Source organism: Oreochromis niloticus, linkage group LG6 (genome assembly GCF_001858045.2).
Source record: "Oreochromis niloticus isolate F11D_XX linkage group LG6, O_niloticus_UMD_NMBU, whole genome shotgun sequence".
NCBI lineage: Eukaryota > Metazoa > Chordata > Actinopteri > Cichliformes > Cichlidae > Oreochromis > Oreochromis niloticus.
This window is the reverse complement of record NC_031971.2, coordinates 31,418,941-31,439,750: the sequence shown is the minus strand read 5'-3', so window position 1 is coordinate 31,439,750 and position 20,810 is coordinate 31,418,941. Positions and strand designations below refer to the sequence as shown.

The 20,810-nt window shown below is 40.0% G+C and overlaps 2 protein-coding genes across 6 annotated transcripts; both read right to left on the bottom strand.

Annotated features, from left to right (window-relative positions):
- Nucleotides 1-822: 822 nt before the first annotated feature.
- Nucleotides 823-6,507, bottom strand: golga7ba (golgin A7 family, member Ba). The gene is made up of 5 exons (XM_005460522.4): nucleotides 6,267-6,507; nucleotides 5,130-5,255; nucleotides 2,170-2,322; nucleotides 1,972-2,073; nucleotides 823-1,845 (listed from the first exon to the last, which is right to left on the bottom strand). The coding sequence occupies exons 1-5, from the start codon at nucleotides 6,276-6,278 to the stop codon at nucleotides 1,762-1,764; spliced, it is 477 nt and encodes a 158-aa protein (XP_005460579.1). The 5' UTR covers nucleotides 6,279-6,507; the 3' UTR covers nucleotides 823-1,761.
- Nucleotides 6,508-9,298: 2,791 nt separating this feature from the next.
- zfyve27 (zinc finger, FYVE domain containing 27) lies at nucleotides 9,299-20,712 on the bottom strand. Of its 5 annotated transcripts, none has more exons than XM_025907956.1 (14): nucleotides 20,339-20,712; nucleotides 18,692-18,929; nucleotides 18,494-18,564; nucleotides 18,212-18,398; nucleotides 15,922-16,017; nucleotides 15,466-15,578; nucleotides 15,057-15,175; nucleotides 14,587-14,658; nucleotides 13,894-13,914; nucleotides 13,705-13,725; nucleotides 12,135-12,273; nucleotides 11,976-12,022; nucleotides 11,771-11,852; nucleotides 9,299-11,656 (listed from the first exon to the last, which is right to left on the bottom strand). In XM_025907956.1, the coding sequence occupies exons 2-14, from the start codon at nucleotides 18,925-18,927 to the stop codon at nucleotides 11,586-11,588; spliced, it is 1,275 nt and encodes a 424-aa protein (XP_025763741.1). In that variant the 5' UTR covers nucleotides 18,928-18,929; nucleotides 20,339-20,712; the 3' UTR covers nucleotides 9,299-11,585. The 5 variants fall into 5 exon arrangements, with proteins under 5 accessions (XP_025763741.1, XP_005460580.1, XP_005460581.1 ...); XM_005460523.4 differs by having other exon boundaries at nucleotides 12,135-12,276; nucleotides 20,339-20,710; XM_005460524.4 differs by lacking the exon at nucleotides 13,705-13,725 and having other exon boundaries at nucleotides 12,135-12,276; nucleotides 20,339-20,709.
- Nucleotides 20,713-20,810: the final 98 nt, after the last annotated feature.

The window sequence follows — 20,810 nt, the reverse complement described above, 5'->3', positions numbered from 1 at the left end:
ATGGTGTCCGTGTCCAGTAAATTTAAGACTTAATGATGTTTAATATTGTTGTCTTTTACACTGATTTACGGATCATGTTACTGTCAAGCTAAAGAATTAAACCAAATATTTTGATAATAAACTCCAAGCATACTGACATGTCAAACAAGCTGTACACAACATTACCTTTGAGTTAAAGTTACACATCCAGCAGCTACATTATCACTGATTTGGGCTTTGTTTGTTTACTGTCTCTTTAATGCATTATTGATAACTCAGTGAGAGCTTTGACACTGAAACAAAGCACTTGGAATTTCAGACTAAAGATTTGATCAAGTACTGAAAACTGTGGAGCTCAGAGGAACTACACGGCCAGTATGTCATCCGTAGGCGTTGCTATGAGCAATCCTCTTCACCTTCCATGCTGAGAGTATTAATGCAGAAATGTTAACCAGTGCTGCTTTTGATATTTGCTAACTTCCATTTAGCAGCTGCTCTTCTGTGTTCCTGTTTGGATAATCGGTGTCCTTCCATCACATCTGAATGGGGCAGGTTCAACTAGAAAGATTTTTATACCCAATCTAAATGATGACACTCTTAAGGCAGAGAGAAAAATTGGCAACCACAGATAAAGGGAGGAAAATATGGATCCCTGGGAGGTATTTATAACGTTGCACTTGCTTGTTTACATGAAAATTTCTTTTTCTGTTGATGGCCAACAGGCAGCTCAGATTAAGTACTGAGCCTTTTCTTATATGTTTGTAATCATTTAAATGCTTAATATGAGTAACACTGATTTCATATATTTGTATAATACAGATAATACAAGAACAATGAGCTCGATGGAGCTGTGATGAAACTGTTTATTTGACGCCAGTCATTTCTACCATGTGTATTAAAACAATAAGCAGTATGAAAACTTGTTCTTCACAAAATGTCACCAAAATAAAAGAAACATTCACATTTGTGAGCCAGTTTGTTTGTTTTTTGGCAGTTATTTTTCTTTGGAAGTCTGTTCATAAAGCAAGGAAGGGTTGGTGTATTTTCATAAACACTTACAGGTATAATTTAGGAAGACATTTTTGACCCATCCCTTCTTTACTTACTGCTGCGCTTCACGCACAACGAGTCTTTGCATAATCTAAATTTAGGAAGAGTTGCTCTCGCTCAGTGAAACCAAGAGGTTAGTACTTGGATTTGTGGCTGTGACTTTAAGAAGGAAATACAAGCTTCATCAGAAATATGGAGGATCTGCTACAATATGGATGACTTATATGACATTCATCTGCTGCCAGACAGCATGATTTAGAGCCGATTTGGAAGCGGTGCTGAATTTGGAGTCCAGTCTTGTGTTTGGTCCAGTGTTTTGGGGGTGCAGCCCAGGTTGATCTGGCCTACGTGGTGTAATGACAGCAGATGAGGTATGAGGTTTGGTCTCAGCACTTTGTCCCTTTTATCTTGAAATCAGACAGGAAGGAGAGAAATGGTGGGATCACACAAAGCATTACTAGTTGCATCTTTTCTTCCTTTTCATTGAGACATTACATCTTAGCAAAAGTGCATCAGCACCTGCACATTTCTTTCGTAATAAAGCACTAAAGTGCGTGTTTCAAGTGTCTACTGTGAACAGGTTAAGGACATGATGGGAAAAAAAACTAGTGAATACTTTGTGTGAGCGTAGCTGAGGGGGTGTTTGGTGTTGGAAGAGGAGTCGTATTATATCCTAGGTTTTCCTTCACGGTTGTGAGTGATCAGGTGGACACAGGTTTAGGAAGTATCCAGTCATCGAGCAGTGCTGCCGGACACAGAGCTGCTTCCTGAGCTGGAGCCACTGGAGCCCCGATCTTCATAGATGGAGATCTCTATCTGTTAAAAGTTGTTAAGGAACAAAAATGATCTGTCGTTTAGGATAAATTACACAAATACAAAATACAGAAATGTTGTTTTGTTTTGCTTTTTTTGCAATACACCCAAAATTCAGAATAAGGATACAACACGCATTCCCCTTTCTATAGGATCTGTGATAAGGAGACCTCTGGGAGCATAAATCTTCTCATTCTGCTCCTGAATGTACTTGGCAATCTTCTTCAGCACCTGACACACAGACAGAAGAGGAAAAATGAGAAGCAATATAGAATCCAAACTACATGTTAATTTGTCCCAGACCATCAAAATGTATTAGATTTTGACCTTCTCATAACGTGTCTCCATGCAGAGGAAAATGAGATATGCTGTAGCGCAGGCCAGACACCCTTCCAAGTAGGACTGTCCTCCGATCTTTTCTGCCTCTGCATAATAGTTATTCAGCGTTTTCACGGTGTCCTCAAACAGCGTTCGCTCGATCTGGAGACAGAGAAAAGAGCAGAAATGGGGACAGTGAGTAGCAGCAGAAAATACTATGTTTAATAAAGTAACTTAATGAGCTGGAGAAGGGAAAAAATATTGCATGATTTTAATTTCCCCTTTGAAGTCACGTCCATGGAAGACGCTGTGAGTGTTATTGCCCATGCACTTGTGAGATTTCAGCACAAACCTCAAGCATCAGCTAACGTGTGAAACTGACCTTCATTTCAAGAATCATCAGTGTTGATGAGACCTGGGACTCCAGCTATGACCCAGTGACCAGCTGTGTTTATTCCTCCTCAATCACAACAATACCTATGAAGGTTTAAGACGAGACCCCACAAGCAACTCGGAAAAGAGAGTCATCAGTCATCAGTTGCCTACAACAACTTGAAATGGGTGAAGCCACTGACTGCCCTACATACCAATGTCTGTACCCAGGAAATGCCATACTCCGTATATATGGACTTCCAAAGATCCACAAAGAAGTAGATCAGATTTGCACACCGTTAGACCTCTGCCTTACCACCACATATTTTAAATACAGCAAAGGTTTCTACAAACAAAAACAAGGGCATGGCATGGGCTCCTCAGAGTCACCCAATGTAGCCAACCTTTACACGGAGCAAGTGGAAAGTAAAGCTCTTGACTCTTTCAAAGGGACAGCACCTAGTCACTGGTACAGATATGTGGATGACACCGAGCCAAAAATCAAAACCCAAGAAGTAGAAGCCTTCACTGTTCACATCGACTCAGTGGGTAGAATCATAAGGTTTACCAGGAAAGATACAAAGGATAACAGTTTGTCATTTCTGGAAGCCCACACACGCATACCAGTACCTGCTCTTTGACTCCCACCACCCTCTGGAACACAAACTTGGAGTAATCAGGACCCTACAACACAGAAACTGTTCCCTTTAAGCCAGAAGGAAAAGAAAAGGAACACACACATGTAAATAAAGCTCTTAAAACATGTGGGTTTCCCAATTGGGCAAAGATGCACAGAAAAGATGCATAGAAAAGAAGGTCAGACACCATCTAGGGAGAATCAGAAGGACAAATGAAACAATATTGTCATCCCTTATGTAGCCGGTTTATCAGAGAAACTCGGGAGAGTCTTCTCCAAGCAGGACATCCCAGTGTAGTTCAGACCCAGCAACACACATTTAGACAAAAACTGGCTCATCCCAAGGAAAAAACCTCCAAACACAAACTAAACAATGTAGTGTACGCTGTACAGTGCAGCGAGGAGTGCTCAGACCTCTCCATTGGAGAAACCAAACAGCCACTCCATAAACTCATGGCACAACATAAAAGAGCCACCTCGACAGGACAAGACTCAGCTGTACATCTGCATCTAAAGGACAAAGGTCACTCGTCTAGAAAGACGAGTGAAAGAGGCCATCTATGTCCACTCTGAACAGAGGGTGTGGCTTAGAACACCAACTGTCTGCCACCTGAAATGCAGTTTTGAAATCCCTTCCCAGATGCCTTAACGTCCACTCACACCTTGTGTCAGTTGATCTCAATAGGTCATATAATAGAGTGAGGCAAGGTCTCACAATGGTTTCACCCAAAACCTCTGGTTATAATGACCCACACCCTTTTTCACACCTTGGCTCATGTGATGAGGCACATAATCAATAGTGGGTCAGCAACCCTCTTAAGGGACAATTAACACCTCATACTTTTTACTCCACAGTGATAAAAGCTAGCGAGGTAATGACTGACCAAATCACAGAACTTTGTGCGTATATCATTCTACACAGCATAAAAATTTTAGCTAACAATCAGGAATTTTGTTTGCTTTATCTACATGTGAGCCAATAGTACTTACCTAAAGAACCAATCTGAGTCATGAAACCCTTATATTGCTACATTAAAAATCCATACAATGAAGGAAATTAAGTGTCTGATGCTGAAAGATTCACTTTTTTGTCCACCCCAAATGAATTCTACACACATATGATATGATGACATAAGGCTTTATTCTATACATGTTAAAATGATACCAAAATATAGGGAACATAATCCTCAATAAATAATATGTTTAAAAAGAAGTAGGAAGAAGCATTTAAATACGGTGAAACCAGTGAACAACAGAGACAGTGGAGTGATTTGTGATCCAGCATGTGTTTTGCTTTACTCAGTACTCAAATGAAACTTTGTTACTGTATATGCTTTTATAAAATAGATTTCCAGCTTATTTTACATCGATTATCAAGCATATCAATTTCATGATAATGCCTTTTAACAGACTTTTTCTTTTCAGACCATGATGGCTAACAAAGATCTATATGGTTGTTCCCACCCTGGTTTCAACATGTTCAGCCTGCTTCCCTCAGGGAAGCGCTACATGTGCATCAGCACAAAAACCCACATACTCAAAAACAGCTTCTTCCCTAAGGCCATAACCACCCTGAACTCACACATGCACCAATAACACAGCCCCCCCCCACCAATTTTTCCCATTTCCTCTATGAACCACCACTGTGCAATACCAAATTCTATGTGCAATATTTATTACATGTTACTTTTTAAAACTGGCTTGTATATTTGTACATTTTATATATTTTTTCTCTGTTAATACTGTCCATATGTATATAGTGCTGCAGAATTGTGCTCCCCCACCCCAGCATGTTTGCACTGAGTAGGAGATGCTCTGTATCTCATTGTACAACTGTATAGTGACAATAAAGGCATTCTATTCTATTCCATTCTATTCTATTCTGATCCGCACCTATTAAAACACAATATAAAACCTAGAATTAAAGCACATTACACTGTAACTCCTCCAGTTTCCTTACCCTGCTCTCCAACTCAGATGGGAACTTGGTCTGAAACTTGCAGGTGGTTCCTTCACTGTAGTCTCTCTGAATGAATACTTTGTTGGCCAGAGATGCACTGTGCCTCAACTCCTGCAGGTTATGAAACTGTGGGAATCAAATAACAGAGAGAGAGAGAGTAATACAGTAAGGGTTAATATAGTATCTCTTTAATGAGTCCCAAAAGAGAGCTATGTATCCCTCTATGTGCATCCCTGAGCACCTGTTCACCTGTAATGTGTACAAACAGCAGCTGATTTAGAGGAACAGGGTGATGGAGTAGATGTGATCGATCACTTGTTGGCTCAGTGTCTGCACGCTTTTCTGCCTTGTTGACTGCTGGAGCAAAGCCCAGCTTCAGACATACGATCCCTTGGTCTTTCAGGAAAGCAGGGAGACGGGACAACATTTCACTACGGCTCAACACAGATCGATGACACGAAACAAGCTAGAGCATACTTATAGAGGCCATACAAGTATTACATACGAGCTTGTTTATATTCGATATAATCACTTTCGTGCGTCACCATTATTTTTGGTTACATGAAAGCACAGATGGAGGAAAAGGGAGTCAGGCAAAGCACGGAGGAAGGTCAGGGCGGAGTGGCTTCTGTCCATGGTGCTGAACGGCTGTTCTCCGTGTGTGTGTGTGTGTGTGTGTGTGGGGGGGGGATGTGTGTGTAGTCAAATACAGTTGCTTGTCGCCGGATTAACGTGGCTTCTCAATACACAAAAACAGATCTGCTTTCACCAAAACAGCTTAACATGTCAGGGACGGAGGGGGCTGCACTGATCCTTTTTTTCTTCTTATAGCTCAGCTGACTTTCAAAGATGCCTCCCTCCCTTTTCTCTTTAAAAAAATACCAGAGCGCGTTTATAGAGTAAAAAAGACAGAAATGAAAACGACCAAACCCTCGGACGAAACTGGCGTGATAATATAGGACATAGTGGTCAGTCCAGATTCACGTGATCCGCACAGTTTAACCGTGTGCAGCCTCCATGCCCTCACCGTCCGTGTTAACTGAAGCCGCGCCTGTTTCCTTTTAAACCTCCATGTCACTGTTCGTGCCGGTAACCGGACCCGAGCTGGAAATTAAACGGACCGAGCGAGTGTCTTACCTCTGTCGCCATGTTGCACTGTGCATCCGTGGCTGTAGGGACGAGTCCCTTCACGCTCTGAAACCGCTTAGTGGGACACGGAAGGGGGGAGGGTGGGGAGAGGCTTGTAATCCAGAGGGGGCGGGGCTTAGTGTAGTAGAGAGTTGGCTTTTTCTTCAGCCTCAACTTGACTTTGAATTCTGTGGGACGTCGGGGGGATGACGACCTCCAAACCTGAAAAATGCAGCAGGAGCGGAGAATGTGGAAGCGTCAAAAACTGCAGTTCCTCTGGTGACCACTTGAGGCGGTGATCTGACATACTGCACATTTTGGTATCGATCAGATATGAACTAAATTTTGCCGATACCATTGCCGATACTGATATGTTTAACCTATAAAGGCAACTTGTAAAGGGTTTATGGGTTAGGTTTCTTTTTTTGGAGACCTGGAAAGTAAATGTGCCTGTCTTTAATGCACTTTGGGTCAGCTTGTCTTGTTTAAATGTGCTACAGGCTATAAAATAGATGTGACATTTAACACAAAAAGGTTCAGACATTTTTCATAGTGTATGTTTGAGATATATAACATATAGTTAACACAGTTCAGAGGTCTAAATACTGAACTTGGAGGATAGAATTAGAAGTATCGATCCCATTGCGCTAGTATTGATCCAATAACAATCCCCTCCCTCCTCACAGCAGTTCATAGTGAAGTGAAAGTTAACTCATTCACATGATAATTGAGTCAGGGGTGTGGCTGCATTGATTAACAGGTGTTCTGACATAGGCAGCTGGAGCTGAACAGCATCTGTTCAGCTGGAGCATCCACTACTTGGAGCACAATTGAGGTTTTGAAGCCATGAGACTGTTAACCAAGTGACATTATCTTGTCTGCCATTTTGGACATATGACAATATAGAGCCAAATGAATGATACAGCAATCACAAAAGCTTAGAGGCCATCTGGCAACCATCTCCACATCCAGAAGCATTAGAGTTAGAATTGTGGCCAGCACCATATTTTTGGAAGGTCAAAACAATGTTAAATGTTAACATAATCCAAAAAGGTGAGTTAGAAAAACTCAACAAAGCTGTAAACATGTCATTTTGATTGCTGGGTTTGGTCATTTTAAGCCTGTTTTTGCCTTTGGAGACAACCTCAAGAAGCTATTAGAGGAACTGCAGTTATTGATAAATAAGTGTTTGCTTTTAATTTTTTACAAAATCTCCATGTAAATTTCTTAATATGTGCTAAAAAGGCTTTATGAAATAAGTTTTTCCTTCCAAAACCATATCTAAAACATAGATTTCTGTGACAGTAGCTTTTTATATTCAGGACTTTGAGAAGTCGTTTAAAACAGATTGCAGTCTTTATTATTAGTAGTAGCCTATACTATATGCTATATGTTAAAGAAAGCAGCATCATTCATCCTAAATTTTCAAATAAAATTTATTACAGCTACATTTTGTGATTTAACATCTAATTTTTCTCTTATTTAAAAACTTTAGACATGAGTCTAAATGGCAATGAGTTTTTTAAAACTGTAAATATCACTTTAAGGTCTTACTTGAAGTGCCGTTATTTGCATTTTCTTTCTGATATCTGCACCCTTTACAGTAGAGCTTTCTTGTTTAACCTCTGGCATAAAGATTATGGGTTTATCAGTGGGAGTGACCCATTTCACTTTACACATCATAATTTAATCCACTGTGGTCAGACAAATATTTGTAAAACCAACTTTGAGGATCTATCACCGGCATATAACTGAAAATGTTGATACTTGAATAAATTAGTTAGAAGTTAAACACCAAATTTTAAATGAAGGAATTCAAACTTTTACTTCTAAATGGAATAAATCAATCAAATTAAGCTGTTTTGAAAAAAGGCAAAATAATTTCTGATGTTTTTTAAAGTGTAGTACAACTGTGCTATGAAATGACAATGCCTTTTAGTTGCTAATAAAATGATTCCCATGCCAAAAGGAACATATTTACCACCTGTCACTTTAATTGCAGTTGTGGTTAGATACACTCATCATGGCCGTGATTGCCATGCTCATTTTCAGCTTTTAATGATTTCAATGATTGAACTATTCTTTTTCCAGAGTGGAATGATCATATGGCATACATCTTTAACAACTTTGAAAAACAAGTCCTAATTTATTTTTGATTTTCTCTCATCTGCACAGGGTCAAAGTGATACATGTATGCAAAAATATACACATAGACCCACACTTTTATTTGGTTAAATGTCTCTTAGCAAGTTGCACCTCGAGAAGGTGCTTTTAATAGCCATCAGTATTCTTCTGGCATAATCCTGGTTCTTGGCAGAATTGGTAGAGATTATTTAAATTGGTTGATTTTCTTGCACCAACTCGGCTTTTAAGCATAGTCTACAAATTTTCAGTAGGGTTGAGGTCAGGGCTTCGATTGGGATCATTGTCCTGTTGGAACATTTGACTGTGTACAAGTTTCAACCCTCTAGCTGTTGATGTGAAATCAAGTTGAAGAATTTGGAGGTAGTCCTCCTCCTTCATTACTCTATCAATCTTGTGCAATGCATCAATTCCACTGGCAGCAAAATAGACAATGATGCTACCACAAGCACGCTTGAGAGGTGGCATGGTGGCTTAAAAGTTAGAATTTTAGAGCAGGACTTTTGGTACATTCTCAGTCCATCGTAAAAGTCGCTTCACTGTGGACAGTGGCTCTAGTATTCCAGCAGTTTCCAGTTAACAGCAATTCTAACCAATTTTCTCTCACCTGAGGGTGACTATTTTGGTCTTCTTGTAGATCTTGGAAAAGTAGTGATACATCCAATTGTTAAGTTTATTTGAACTGATGATCTTTGAATACAGCTGTTCAGAAACGGCTCCAAGAGGCCTTTCCAGTTTGTGTAAATCTACAATTCTTCTTAAGGCTTCACTGAGTGTCTTGCACTTTCCAATTACAGTATTGGTCACTCCACCATGGCGGCAAAGAGAAGCTAGCAGTTCTAGTCAATCACAATCACTCTTGAGAAATTAATAGACCTTGGCCTCGCCACAACACTGTAGAACCTTCAGCACCATTTATTGAAACATTTAACGGAGCGTATGCATATATTTGAGCCCTTTCATAAAATTTTGACCCTGTGTGGATTAGAGAAAATTCAAAATAAAATTAAACATGTATACGAAAAGGGAACAGTTCAAAGAAATTATGAAAAGTCAAAAGTTACTATGACATGCAAGCTCACAATGAGTGTATGTAAACCAACCACAGCTGTAAATCTTTACATTGTTTATTTTAATAACGGCATAATTTAATCTTTAAAATCCTGGGCAGTATATACATAATCATTCGATCAAATAATAACTCGCACTTTCAGGAGTTTTAAATTAAATATATTATATATAGAACAATTAGAACTATTTACAGTAAGCTTATATATGATTACAGTAAAAGCAAAGCAAACAGTTACAATCATCTGTGTCTGAAACATGATTAAAACAATGTTGCCACCAGGATCCACATATTGGGTTTCAGTGCCTCACATGAGTTCTTCAAGTCAAGTCCTGCTTGCAAGAGTGTGAAGTTCTGGTAACAGTTTTAGTGGGTTCTTCGGTCCACTCAAATTATTTTTATCCAGTTGGGTCGACTCGATCCAGTCAGACGAAAAACATGGACTCAAAGGACCTTTGGACGTGCTGCTGTAATACAATAAAGCTTGTTTGACACGCCCACGTAGGAAACCATGACAACTGAAATGCAGCAGCAATTAGATTATTACAAGAGTGAACTGGTCTGCTCAACTTCGAAAACGGCTCAGACCCTGCCTTCAACAAAACCACACTGTGTGAGACTTTGCTTTGCATTTTCAGTTTTTTATGCTTTTCAGCATCTGCTTCCTCTGGTAGGAAAATCAACTGAAAAAGACAAATCTAATCACAGTGAGTTTTCCAGACCAGGATTACCCGGACAGCATTTGCTCAAAATGATCTTATGTGAGCAAATAACAGTCTGGTCAACTTCAGTCACACAGGCCTAGAGACCTGTTGGGAACTATCTGTCGTGCACGTTGTGCATTTGCGAATCAGTTGGTAAGAGCCTGCTGGCAGACACTCTGATATTGACTGCTAAAGACCCATTTACTCTGATATAATGACCAGTCAGGTCCAGAAAAGCTCTGTGAGATGATTTTGGTTGATAGGAGGCTGGAGTGAAAACAATCGCAAACTACTCGCCAACAGTAGCAAAGCTGTAAAAGGTGTGACAGAAACCAGAGATGGAGAACATTCGGCCTCAAAGTGAAAGGTGACCCTTTTAAAATGTGTTTGTTCCAGTAAGGCACAACTTGTACTATGAAGGCAAATGTTCTCTTTTTCCAGCTTGCACTGTTCTTTTTCAACTTTTACTACAGCTCAGAGACTAAAATGATAAATGTCTCCAAACAAGTTGGCATCTTCCTCACAAACTACTAGTGCCCGCAGCAATCTGCCAGCAACAGAAGCGATCACAACAACTTTTTTTTGCAATGCTCTCTTTGCAACTTTAACTAACAAGAGCTAACAACCTCCAGCAACTGTTCACAAACAGTCGGGGAATGTGCATTCTCTTGCGGCCAGAGGTGGCTGACTGGACTGTGGCCCTGTGTGACTCAGGACTCAAACTTTCCTTCAGAATCTCAGACAAACCCACAAGTCATCACATCATACTGGTGACAGATGGCAAGGTGTAGTAGCATTATCTTGTACTTTTGAACAAGCTTAAGTACAATTTAAGCATTGTCCCACATCATATTCATCAGTCTGAATGGCAGATTTGATGCCTTATGTTGTTAGAGAAAGGTCCTTCAGCATTACATTGTCATTAATCTGCCAAACAGTCCTTAAGATATCAAAATTCACGAGCCATCACCGTTATTGTGAGGCAAAGATTGTAAAGCAAAACCACTGAAACCCTGTTCGCTTATTTCAACCACCAATCACTACTAGCTGAGTCGTGGTTATCACTGTGCATATATTGGTCCTTCTAGGAAAGACTGTAAATAGGTCCTTTGATTTTAGAGCCACTGTGTACTGTGCTGAGTCTCATTGAGTAATAAGATCCAGTCCTTTACTGATAGCACAAAAAAAGAAAAATCCAACAACAGGAATAGTAGAAATCCCATAAGCAACAAGAGAAGCTAACGAGGAACTGATAAAGGCAAAGGGGTGTAGGAGTTCCACATGGGATGTTTCTTGACAGAAGAGCCTTAACATGAACACAAAGGCATGTACGTCAGGGTCCAATATAGGGCTCAGGGCCAAGCAGTGAGAGAACACCTGCTGACCGTTGGGAGACATAACCAACATGCCATCTCACTGTGGTTTGATGAGAGTGGAATTACAGGCAGCACAAACAAACACGGTCTCTCTCTGTGCTTCTGGAGCTGAGGATGAAATAATAAAAGAGAGCAGCTATAACTCAAAGAACAGATGAATAAAATGAACAGAAACAGAATTGTGTGATATGATGCAAATATTTTAACGATATCGCTTCTCACCTGTTGCCCCCATAACAGATTTCAGCACCTTAAAGGAACAGCATCGAGAGCAGAAGCTGTTGCCACAGTTACTGCAGTTTCTCTGCAATAAAAACAGACAGTGGGTTAGAGCTCATCCCAATTGAAAAACAGGATAAAATTAACCATGATGACGACGTGATGCCTAAATATATCCCAAATTCTTGCCACAAGGTTTCAGTCTCACCCTTTTCTTCAGAACTGAGAAGACGGCATTGCAGCTCGAACAGTTGCCTTTGGAGACAGAAAGAAACAGCCAAGAATAGAGCTGTAAGTCTTAGAAAATCTACCGTGTCATCACCGAGCTATAAATAAGAGGGTTGAAATCAGTGGAGGATTCGCTGACCTGTGACAGTTGTGGGATAGCGTTTACGCAGTTTCTCTGTCAGTTTAGACACTTTGCTGCGTATTGGTTCATTTCGGCTTAGAAGACCATTTTCAGAGATAGTGTCATACTCAGGAGCTCCAAGAGGTCCATCATCATCCTCCTTAGGGAGACGAAGAGGAGTGAGATACATAGAAAAAAACAAATATTTTTTTTAATATAACTTATAAGCTTTTGAAATGTAAAGAAGCCAGGAAACAGATTAAACATTAACAGAGGAGAAACTAGAATTAAAAAATAAATCAGGTAGTCTGACTAATAGCTGTTTGATGAATAAGCTAAGCATGATGATCACAACAACTACAACTACTAGGATGATTATGAAAGTGGAGAATACATGCTTTCAAAGAACATGCATTCACGCACTTGCTGTACTTAATTTATCTGCCAAACATGAGGACCGCAACCTCCGTAAGAGCAAAAGCAGAAATATTAAAGAAATTAAATGTTGTTAATCTCTCTTAAATCTTAATATTCAATATAACTAGGATGTGATAAAGGTACCAATTGTCTGTGAACCAAGGGCTACCAAGTACGGTTGGTACAACCTACTCCACTACAAATGTCATCTACTACACTGAGTGACAGCAATGACACAGAACCAAATGAACAGAGTGCAAGAGGACAAACAGAATGAAGACATTAGCTGTCATGTGTTAAAAGCTTTTCTTGTTAAAGAATATAAAACTATTCTTTATTAAGAATAACACACATCCAACTTCAACAAAAAAATAAAGACTTGGAGAGAGGAGGATAACTTCTTTCTTCCCTGCAGTTAATGGAACAGTTAAAGATTTTAGCAAATAAGTGTGTCCATTTATTTGATGAAAAAATTCATGTACAGATAAATCAGGTGTAATGGACCTTGTTGACTAATATTGGCCACCAAATTTGACAACATTTATATATATATATATATATATATTTTTTAAAGGAGTTCAAATAGTTTGAAATGCCACAAGAGCTAATAGATTTTAAAGGCACTTTTGGTATTTAACTAAATCCCTCACCACAAGGGGGCAGCATTTTACCAGTCCTGAAATGTTTTTGGATCTCTGCTTGTGTTCTTTAAACGTTTTAAAAGACATTTCTTTTTAGCTCTAACCCCATTTCCCCTGTTATAAATAACAATATGCGTTTTTTAAAATAAAGGTTCATCGCTACTCAGTCTTGACTGAGTCTTGTCGTGCAGACTGCTGTTACACAAAAGAACACCCTGGCACTAGTGTTCAGCTGATTTCTCTTAAAATATTTTGGACAGAAAGTCACAGACATTTAGTCACATTCTGTTGATAGAATTAGTTCAGTCTGGGGATTTGATATAGTAAAGATTTGTTTGTTGCCTAAAGCATGATGCTGATCATGCTGAATAATAATGATAAAAATATCCTGTGCAATGGAACCATTAAAGGCAACAATTATGGGCATGTTATTTATAGCATTATTGCTGCCACACAACTCCTGCCAAGGTGAATGAATGACTGGATGGATGGATGGATTGGCAGGAGGGATGCACAGTGAAATCACTTACCACCAAAACCAATGGGGTCTCCTTGTCAGGCAACAAAAGAAGAGATGAGAAAAACGTTACCTAAAAGTACTGATATTCAGTGTGACTATCCATGGCCACACCTAAAAGTGTGCTTCAAAAAGCAAAGCAAGAACTAAAGAAAAAGTCATGATGAACTAGCCTCCTCTCAACAAAGGAGAGAACACTTACCTGTGTTGAAACTGAATTTTCCTGAGTTAGGAGGATAGCAGAGGAAAAAAAACACAGGAGGTATGTCAGCAACAAAGGCTTCCTCCTCCCAAACAGTTACTGGAAAGCTCAAAAGGTGAACTTCTTAAATTTTTTTATTATTATGCAAGAAAAAAATTTATAGAATTTGCCATCCAAATTTGTTTCCCCCAACGTCTATATATTACATGAAAAGTTAAGATAATGAATGACTCCAGCTTACTGAAGATTTCAGTAGAAATTACTTATCTCAGCAAAAGAAGAAAGGAGTGAAAGACAAAACTTCTCCCATTCTTTACACCATTTCTGTTGCTGTCAGGCTGAACCAAGTGGAACACACTTGGTCTTTTTGCTCCACCTATGAGTGTAAATCTGTGCCAAATCAGGTAAATTCACTGCTTCCAACTTGGCCAGACAATAAATGGTAGTAACCACTTTTTTGGCAATAAAACAAATTAAAATACTACAGAAATATATTTTATGATTAATTAAACTAGAAAGATTTATGAAATTGGACAATCACATTAGACATTATAGGAAGGAAGTTATAATAGCACAGACATCTGAGAATCACAACTGCACAGCACGGGATTACAGATTTAAGGGTGTGTGTTTGAGGAGTAACATACAAATGTAATCTAAAAGCACATCCTAAAATGTAAGTGTTCTGTTTACCTCAATGGCATCTTTAAATTCATCATCAGGCTCAGCTTCCTCAGCTTCTTCTACACTGCCAGGGGACAGATCCTGTTGTGACAAAACAAAACAACATCTGAGCACTTGTTTACTTAACTCCTGAAACACAGCTGATCCCAGAGTGAGCACCCAGGACAGCTGCTAAACTGTGGTATGATCAAGAGATCTGAAATCAGGATCACACGTGAATGTTACAGGGGAAGTTTTCACTCTGGAATTCCACAGATTAATCTGATTCCCAGTCTGTGACTTTGCTGGAGTAAAAATCCTAACACAGAAAGACACCAAGAGGATCAAAGGAAAATGATAGATGGACTGTTTATCCCATGCTCTCAGTGTAAGAAGCTTTCAGCTGTATTTGGTTTTAATATAAATCACAGCAAATAATCCTTCAGTATAAGTCGTATCAGACCATATAAACTTTTGTCCTCCGTGCTTCTGTCTCTCACCTCTAGACTAGTCGGTGTGGGGGTCCTCTCCAATAAATTGCCTTGTTCTTGTTCTTCACACGCCCCTTCTGAGGTCTGTGTCTTGCCCATGTGGAACAGTTTCTTCAGATCCAATAAAACTGGAACAGATTAACAGATTATTAACCATCGACTGCATTTACAAAGATGGATGTAGCAACCTAAAGCTCGTTCACTGGATTGTGGATTACCGTTTTAAAGTCTCAAATTCAGTCACCATCTTACTTTTTAACCATAATTAAACGAGAATGTAATGTATGGAGTGACCATGTACTACTACTGTATTGTATTACTGCTTTTAGAGCCAAGCTCTAGTGGCCATTTGAAGATCTCCAGTTGTTAACGTTTCACTGTTAGCTTTATTTTTCAGCCTTTTTCAAAATGAACTAACCTCTGCAGAAGTCTCTGTTCCACAGAAAGATGACACTGTTGAATCCAGCTAGCACCCAGGCCACCGGAGCAACATAGAGTAGACACACCACGATTAATATCCCTCCATAGAACCTGGAGATGGAACATTTTGAGACGTCACATTAAAACTATGTGAGCGAGTGATTAACAACAGAATTCTTTGTTAAGTTCACATTTGACATTTTAAACCGTGACTACTGACACACATCTGAATATCTTGTTACTATTGGGAACAACAGAAGAGATCAGTACAGTAGAGCTTGTTAAAACATATACATTTCATTCACATGCATGACCTGTCGCTCATGATGTTATCATGAGCGACGGCTGTTGAGCAATAATGATTCAGCTATAAGCAATGAGTGAGTGTGTGTGTGTGTGTGTGTGTGTGTGTGTGTGTGCGTGTGTATAAAAGCGAGAGACCACAGATGCAGACCTTGATGACTTGGTGTGATTATCCCAGTACAAGACTTTATAAGCAGCTTCTGCTGACTGACAGGCAGAGGACAGCATGTCATCCAGCTGCTTCAACCTGGTGAAGGCAAATGAGACCCACAAAGGGTGATCAAATATATATCAACTGATTTGCAAATACATACCATGAACAAATACTCAGAAATGCACCGATAGCTACAGTTTGTAAACTGCTTAGAAAAAAAGAGGAAGTAACTGACTTCCTCCAGCTTCTTTATCAGTGTTTGCCTGAAACTTAATCTTTAAATTGGATATTTTAAAATTGTATGAAACAATAAATATGCCAATTTAAAATCAATTTGTGGAAACTGTGACACATATGGTGTGATGAGAGACATATTCAAGTTTATAATAATTTAGAAATAATGACAGTTTCACTCCAGCTAACAATTGTTGGTTGCATTACATTTCATAAATCTAAAGTTAACAACTCTACAGCACAAACAAGCATTTCCTCAAAGTGTTTTCTTCCAAACACGAGGAGCAGCCAGCAAGTGTTTGCTGACATCTTCCATGTGAACTACAGGCAACCATGGCAACCTGCTAATAACCAAAGCAATTGAAAAGAGGTTTTTGATGCATCCCTGTAAACCTCTTTGCAACCAATTTCACCTAGTGACTGCGGGCAACCTCAAGCAATTGCTCACAAATCAGCAAGGGAATACACATTTTTCCCTAGCGACCAGTGGTTGCCAGGGGGTCACCTACAGGTCTCTAAACCTGTCCAATCAGGACCTTAGCTTTTTGAAACCAGTTTATAAGTATAGGGTGCATCAAACATCGAAAGCATACTCTGCTTAACTTCTTTTTGCACATTAAGGGGTCCATAATTTACAAAATGAACATAATGTTGGATTCAGTAAAGCCTGAAAGAAGTGTCTAAGACAGGGGTCGGCAACCCGCGGCTCCGGAGCCGCAGTCCTTAAAGTGCGGCTCCGGGTGGTTTGGGAAAATAAATTAGAAGTATTTCGCTGAAGTGTATTTTATTTATGTTAGTTCTTTTAAACTTGTAGTTCTAAATTGGAAGATTATTGTGATATTGAAATATAAATATAAAATTATATTCTATTATTTTTTCCTCGCTCAATATAAGCGTCACACTCGCGGAAGCCGGTATTCCCGCCGAAACACCGTGCATTTACTTTCAACCCCAGGTAGGCCAATTATGGATCTTCGGATCCACATTATGTCAGCAGCTCCACCGTGAACTATGTTAAAGACAAACACCGCTCACGCCTCACAGACGACAGATGACAGCTTACAGTCCTGCGTAAACTGACTTCGCACAGCACCGATTAGCGGACGCTGTGCGCAGAGGTTCAGGAGCAGAAGTCCCATTGTAAACATACCACGGCAGACCCGACGATGTTTGCATGAACGCGCTTTTCAGCATCTCTTTATTGACCACTTTTCACACACGGTTGCTGTACACATACAGCCGGCTGTAGCTTTGCAGCTCACAGCCCGACACACACCACCAACAACAACAGCAGAGAGAGCACAGACTTTAAGGCGGCGAGGCGTGATTGCGGGTGCCGCTGAGGTGCGTCCGCCTCCCCTGCAGCGGCGCTGCAGACCACGCCCCCTTCGCACGCATTAACCAGGTAAAATACATATTTAGGCAGAATTTTGCAAATATCTATTTTCAATTTTTCAGCAGCATAGAGCTTTTTTACCAATTATTTTTTAAAAGTCAGGTCAAGGCTCCAACAGCCCAAAGGAGATATAAGGGTGGCGGCTGACAACAGTTTTTGTTTGCTACATGGATCATTTTAGTTCAGCTGGGTGTCTTTGCTTTTGTTATATTTCTTTAAGAGTTCAAAATGTGTTGATTACATAAATAAAATGTAATTTTCTCTGTAGCACTTCATGGATTTCATAAGCAGCACACCTTAGTTGTTCACACAAAGGTAAAAAACAATATATACAGTGTTATCTTCATTTTAGATGTCAAAAAGTATTTGCGGCTCCCAGTGTTTTCTTTTGCGTGGAAACCGGGTCCAAGTGGCTCTTTGGGTGTAAAAGGTTGCAGACCCCTGGTCTAAGACTCTAAACATACTAGTAACAAGTATACTATGGGCATGGATCAAGTGAGCTGAAGGCTCTGGACTTTGTTTTTGACAACCACAGGTTGTCTCTGCTGGCCTTTTAAAAGAATGCAGGTTTAAAGCAGCTCCACACTGACTTCATTTTTTTAGATCTGGAAGCTACATCCTAATAGTTTAAGTCATTAAATGCATAATTTGCCTTACAGGTCTTTGACTTCCAACATGGCCTCCTGTTTGGTGAGATGAACTATCTGTAAGTCTCTGCGATACACGGCGTGAAACCGACGCTTCTGAAGCTCATCTTCTGAGGCTCTGCCCCTACACCTGTCCTGCAGGTAACCCAAGGCAGCCGGCAAAGATACTGCTGCTAAACTCACAGTGAACCAACCGACTGATAAGAGAAGAGGGAGACAGAAAAAACAACATGGTAAATTATTCAAAAGGCAACAATAAGGCTCAATAAGGCTGTGTAATGGTTCCTCCTACCTTCATTAACTGTGCAGAAGAAGACATTGAGGAAAATACAAACAAGCAGAGAACACAGCGGCATCTTCCACCTGAGAGATTAAAAAAAAAAAGATCATAATGAATACAGCAATATAAATATGTAGCTCTGTGATTACTATGAAAAAGCAGTTATGTCATGTGAAGTTCATACAGGGTACAGAAAGCACAAATACACACCCGAGCAGGAAGCGAATGAGCTCCACTGCATCTGTAACCGGTTCTAGATATAGAGCCATCCTCTTATAGGACAAAACCATGTTGAGGAGGTCAAAGTTTGGTGTACTGCGAGGGCTTCCCAACTCAGAGGCATCTGGAGACCCAGGGGTCTCTTTAGACAATGTGTGCACCAGCTCCCCCCGATCCCCTGTGCCCTGTGAGGGGTCTTGGAATGATCCGGTACTGTGCAAAGCCATCCCTGGACAGAATGAGGGACAGACCACAAGCAGGATTCAGGAGTTGAGTAACTTCGAAAGCAAAAATGAATCTGCTGTGATAATATTACCAACTATCTAGAGCTTCAGCAAGAGAAAGTTTGTAAACCGTTTTAAATTACTGAAATTTCTTCTTCTTACAAATAAAGACGAACATAAACTGATAACACACAAAAACATCTTACAAAAAGTCCAAGCTGACAAATGTAACAGGCCTTGAGTTTCCTAAATCTTACAATCTCTTTTAGCAGACACGTACATCAGATCTTTTTAGCTTTTTATACAGAAACTTTTCAACACTTTCCATCATACATCAGCCTTAACCAGTTGTGTTAAGGTTAGGACTCTGACATGACTATTCCAAAAACATGAATTTTCTTCTTTTTAAACTATCATGTTGTTGATTTACTTGTGCACTTTGGTCACTGTGTAGTTGTGACACTCTACTTCTGAGAGAGCAAAGCAGCCCCAAACCACAATCCTTCCACCACTGTCTTTCAGTTTTGGAGCTGGTAGACAGTACCGTCATAAAATTCACAAATACAGAGTTGTGCGTTTTAAATTTTAAAATGGACTTCTTTGTCATCTGTCCACAAAACATACTCTCAGAAGTCATTGCAAACCTGAGACACACTAAATGCTCCTTCTATTAACTACTCTTATTTAGTGTTTTGAATGAACAAAAGTTCTGAGACTTGGAGAGATTTTTACTCTTTAGCTTTTAGGTTCTTTGTTGAGTTCATCAAGCTGAACTCAGTTTTGCTCAATATTAATTTTATCTCTCAATAAGCTTATTAGTATAATCCTCCACAGCAGTCCCTGTTTCTTCTGTGACCCCCTTGAGAAAATTAACTGCTTTAGTGTGATTAACACCAATGCTTGATTTGTTCAATTTGTAGACAGTCTGACTCATTATGACCAACCAAGTTTTTAGAGATGCTTTTGTAGGCTTTTCCGGGGTTTATGCCTGAGGTCCTGTGAGAGAAACCCATCATCCAAGCTTTATTAGAAAGAGCGGATTTCTCCACTAACCTGTCTTTGTGCGCTTTAGTTAGTCCATAACCCACGCTTACAGTCTCATCTCCTTTGTACGAGTTCATGAATGAATAAACCTAGCCTAGCGTTCAGGTGGATTCCTTCCAAGTGTTACGATATGTTGGTAGCTTTCATGAGGACTACTTATTTCTGATTAATCTATTAAAATCTATTTCTTTGTCGTGACCATAAGGAGCAAAATCCGGGCTAACTGCTGTGGCCTGCGAGATGCGGTCAAACCGGAAAGTTAACTCCAGTCCTGTGCCGGTGGGAGAGCGCTGTGCTGTACAATAGCAGCACGACACCAGCATGTCAGCCTTGCTAACACTAGCTACTAAATACGAAGGAGACCATTTACCTCGAGCTGGGTTTCCAACAACAACCAACTTATGAGGCGGCGGCGGTGCTGAAAGGAGCTCAGGCGAAACTAGCGCGTCCCACCGATACCATCATCTTCAGCCCGGAGGAAGAAAGAGCCTCCAAATTCAAGCAGCTCAGTCAACATGGCTCCGGCTGTCCTCCTGCATGAGCACAAACCTGGAACAACGAGGCGATTTCTGAAACTGTCAGCGTGTCGGCAGAGAGAGTAAACCCGCTGTTTTGCTTTTTTTGGACCTGCTATCTTTGCTTTGCTAGCTCCGTTCAGCTGCGAGAGCGTCTGCTTCCTCGTTTAACCCAGGCCTGATAATTGATAACAGAAACTGGTCAATGGCAGGTGTCCAATCCAGTCGATCGCAGAGAGACTGATCAGTCAAGTTTTCCCCCCTTTTTTAAATTAAGAATACTCCTTTGTAAAACAAGAACATAATAAACATATTTTTTTTATTAGG

What these genes read in the sequence shown, in the direction of transcription:
- golga7ba (XM_005460522.4), bottom strand. An exon ending in CATCTGAGTTGGAGAGCAGG is followed by an intron (nt 2,323 to 5,129) that starts GTAAGGAAACTG and finishes CTCTGTCTCCAG; the next exon opens with ATCGAGCGAACGCTGTTTGA. An exon ending in TGGAGACACGTTATGAGAAG is followed by an intron (nt 2,074 to 2,169) that starts GTCAAAATCTAA and finishes TCTGTGTGTCAG; the next exon opens with GTGCTGAAGAAGATTGCCAA.
- zfyve27 (XM_005460523.4), bottom strand. Translation starts at nt 18,927, where the DNA reads ATGGCTTTGCACAGTACCGGATCATTCCAAGACCCCTCACAGGGCACA. An exon ending in GAACAGAGACTTCTGCAGAG is followed by an intron (nt 15,176 to 15,465) that starts GTTAGTTCATTT and finishes AATCTGTTCCAG; the next exon opens with TTTTATTGGATCTGAAGAAA. An exon ending in AGACCCCATTGGTTTTGGTG is followed by an intron (nt 12,277 to 13,704) that starts GTAAGTGATTTC and finishes CGTCTCCCTAAG; the next exon opens with GAGGATGATGATGGACCTCT.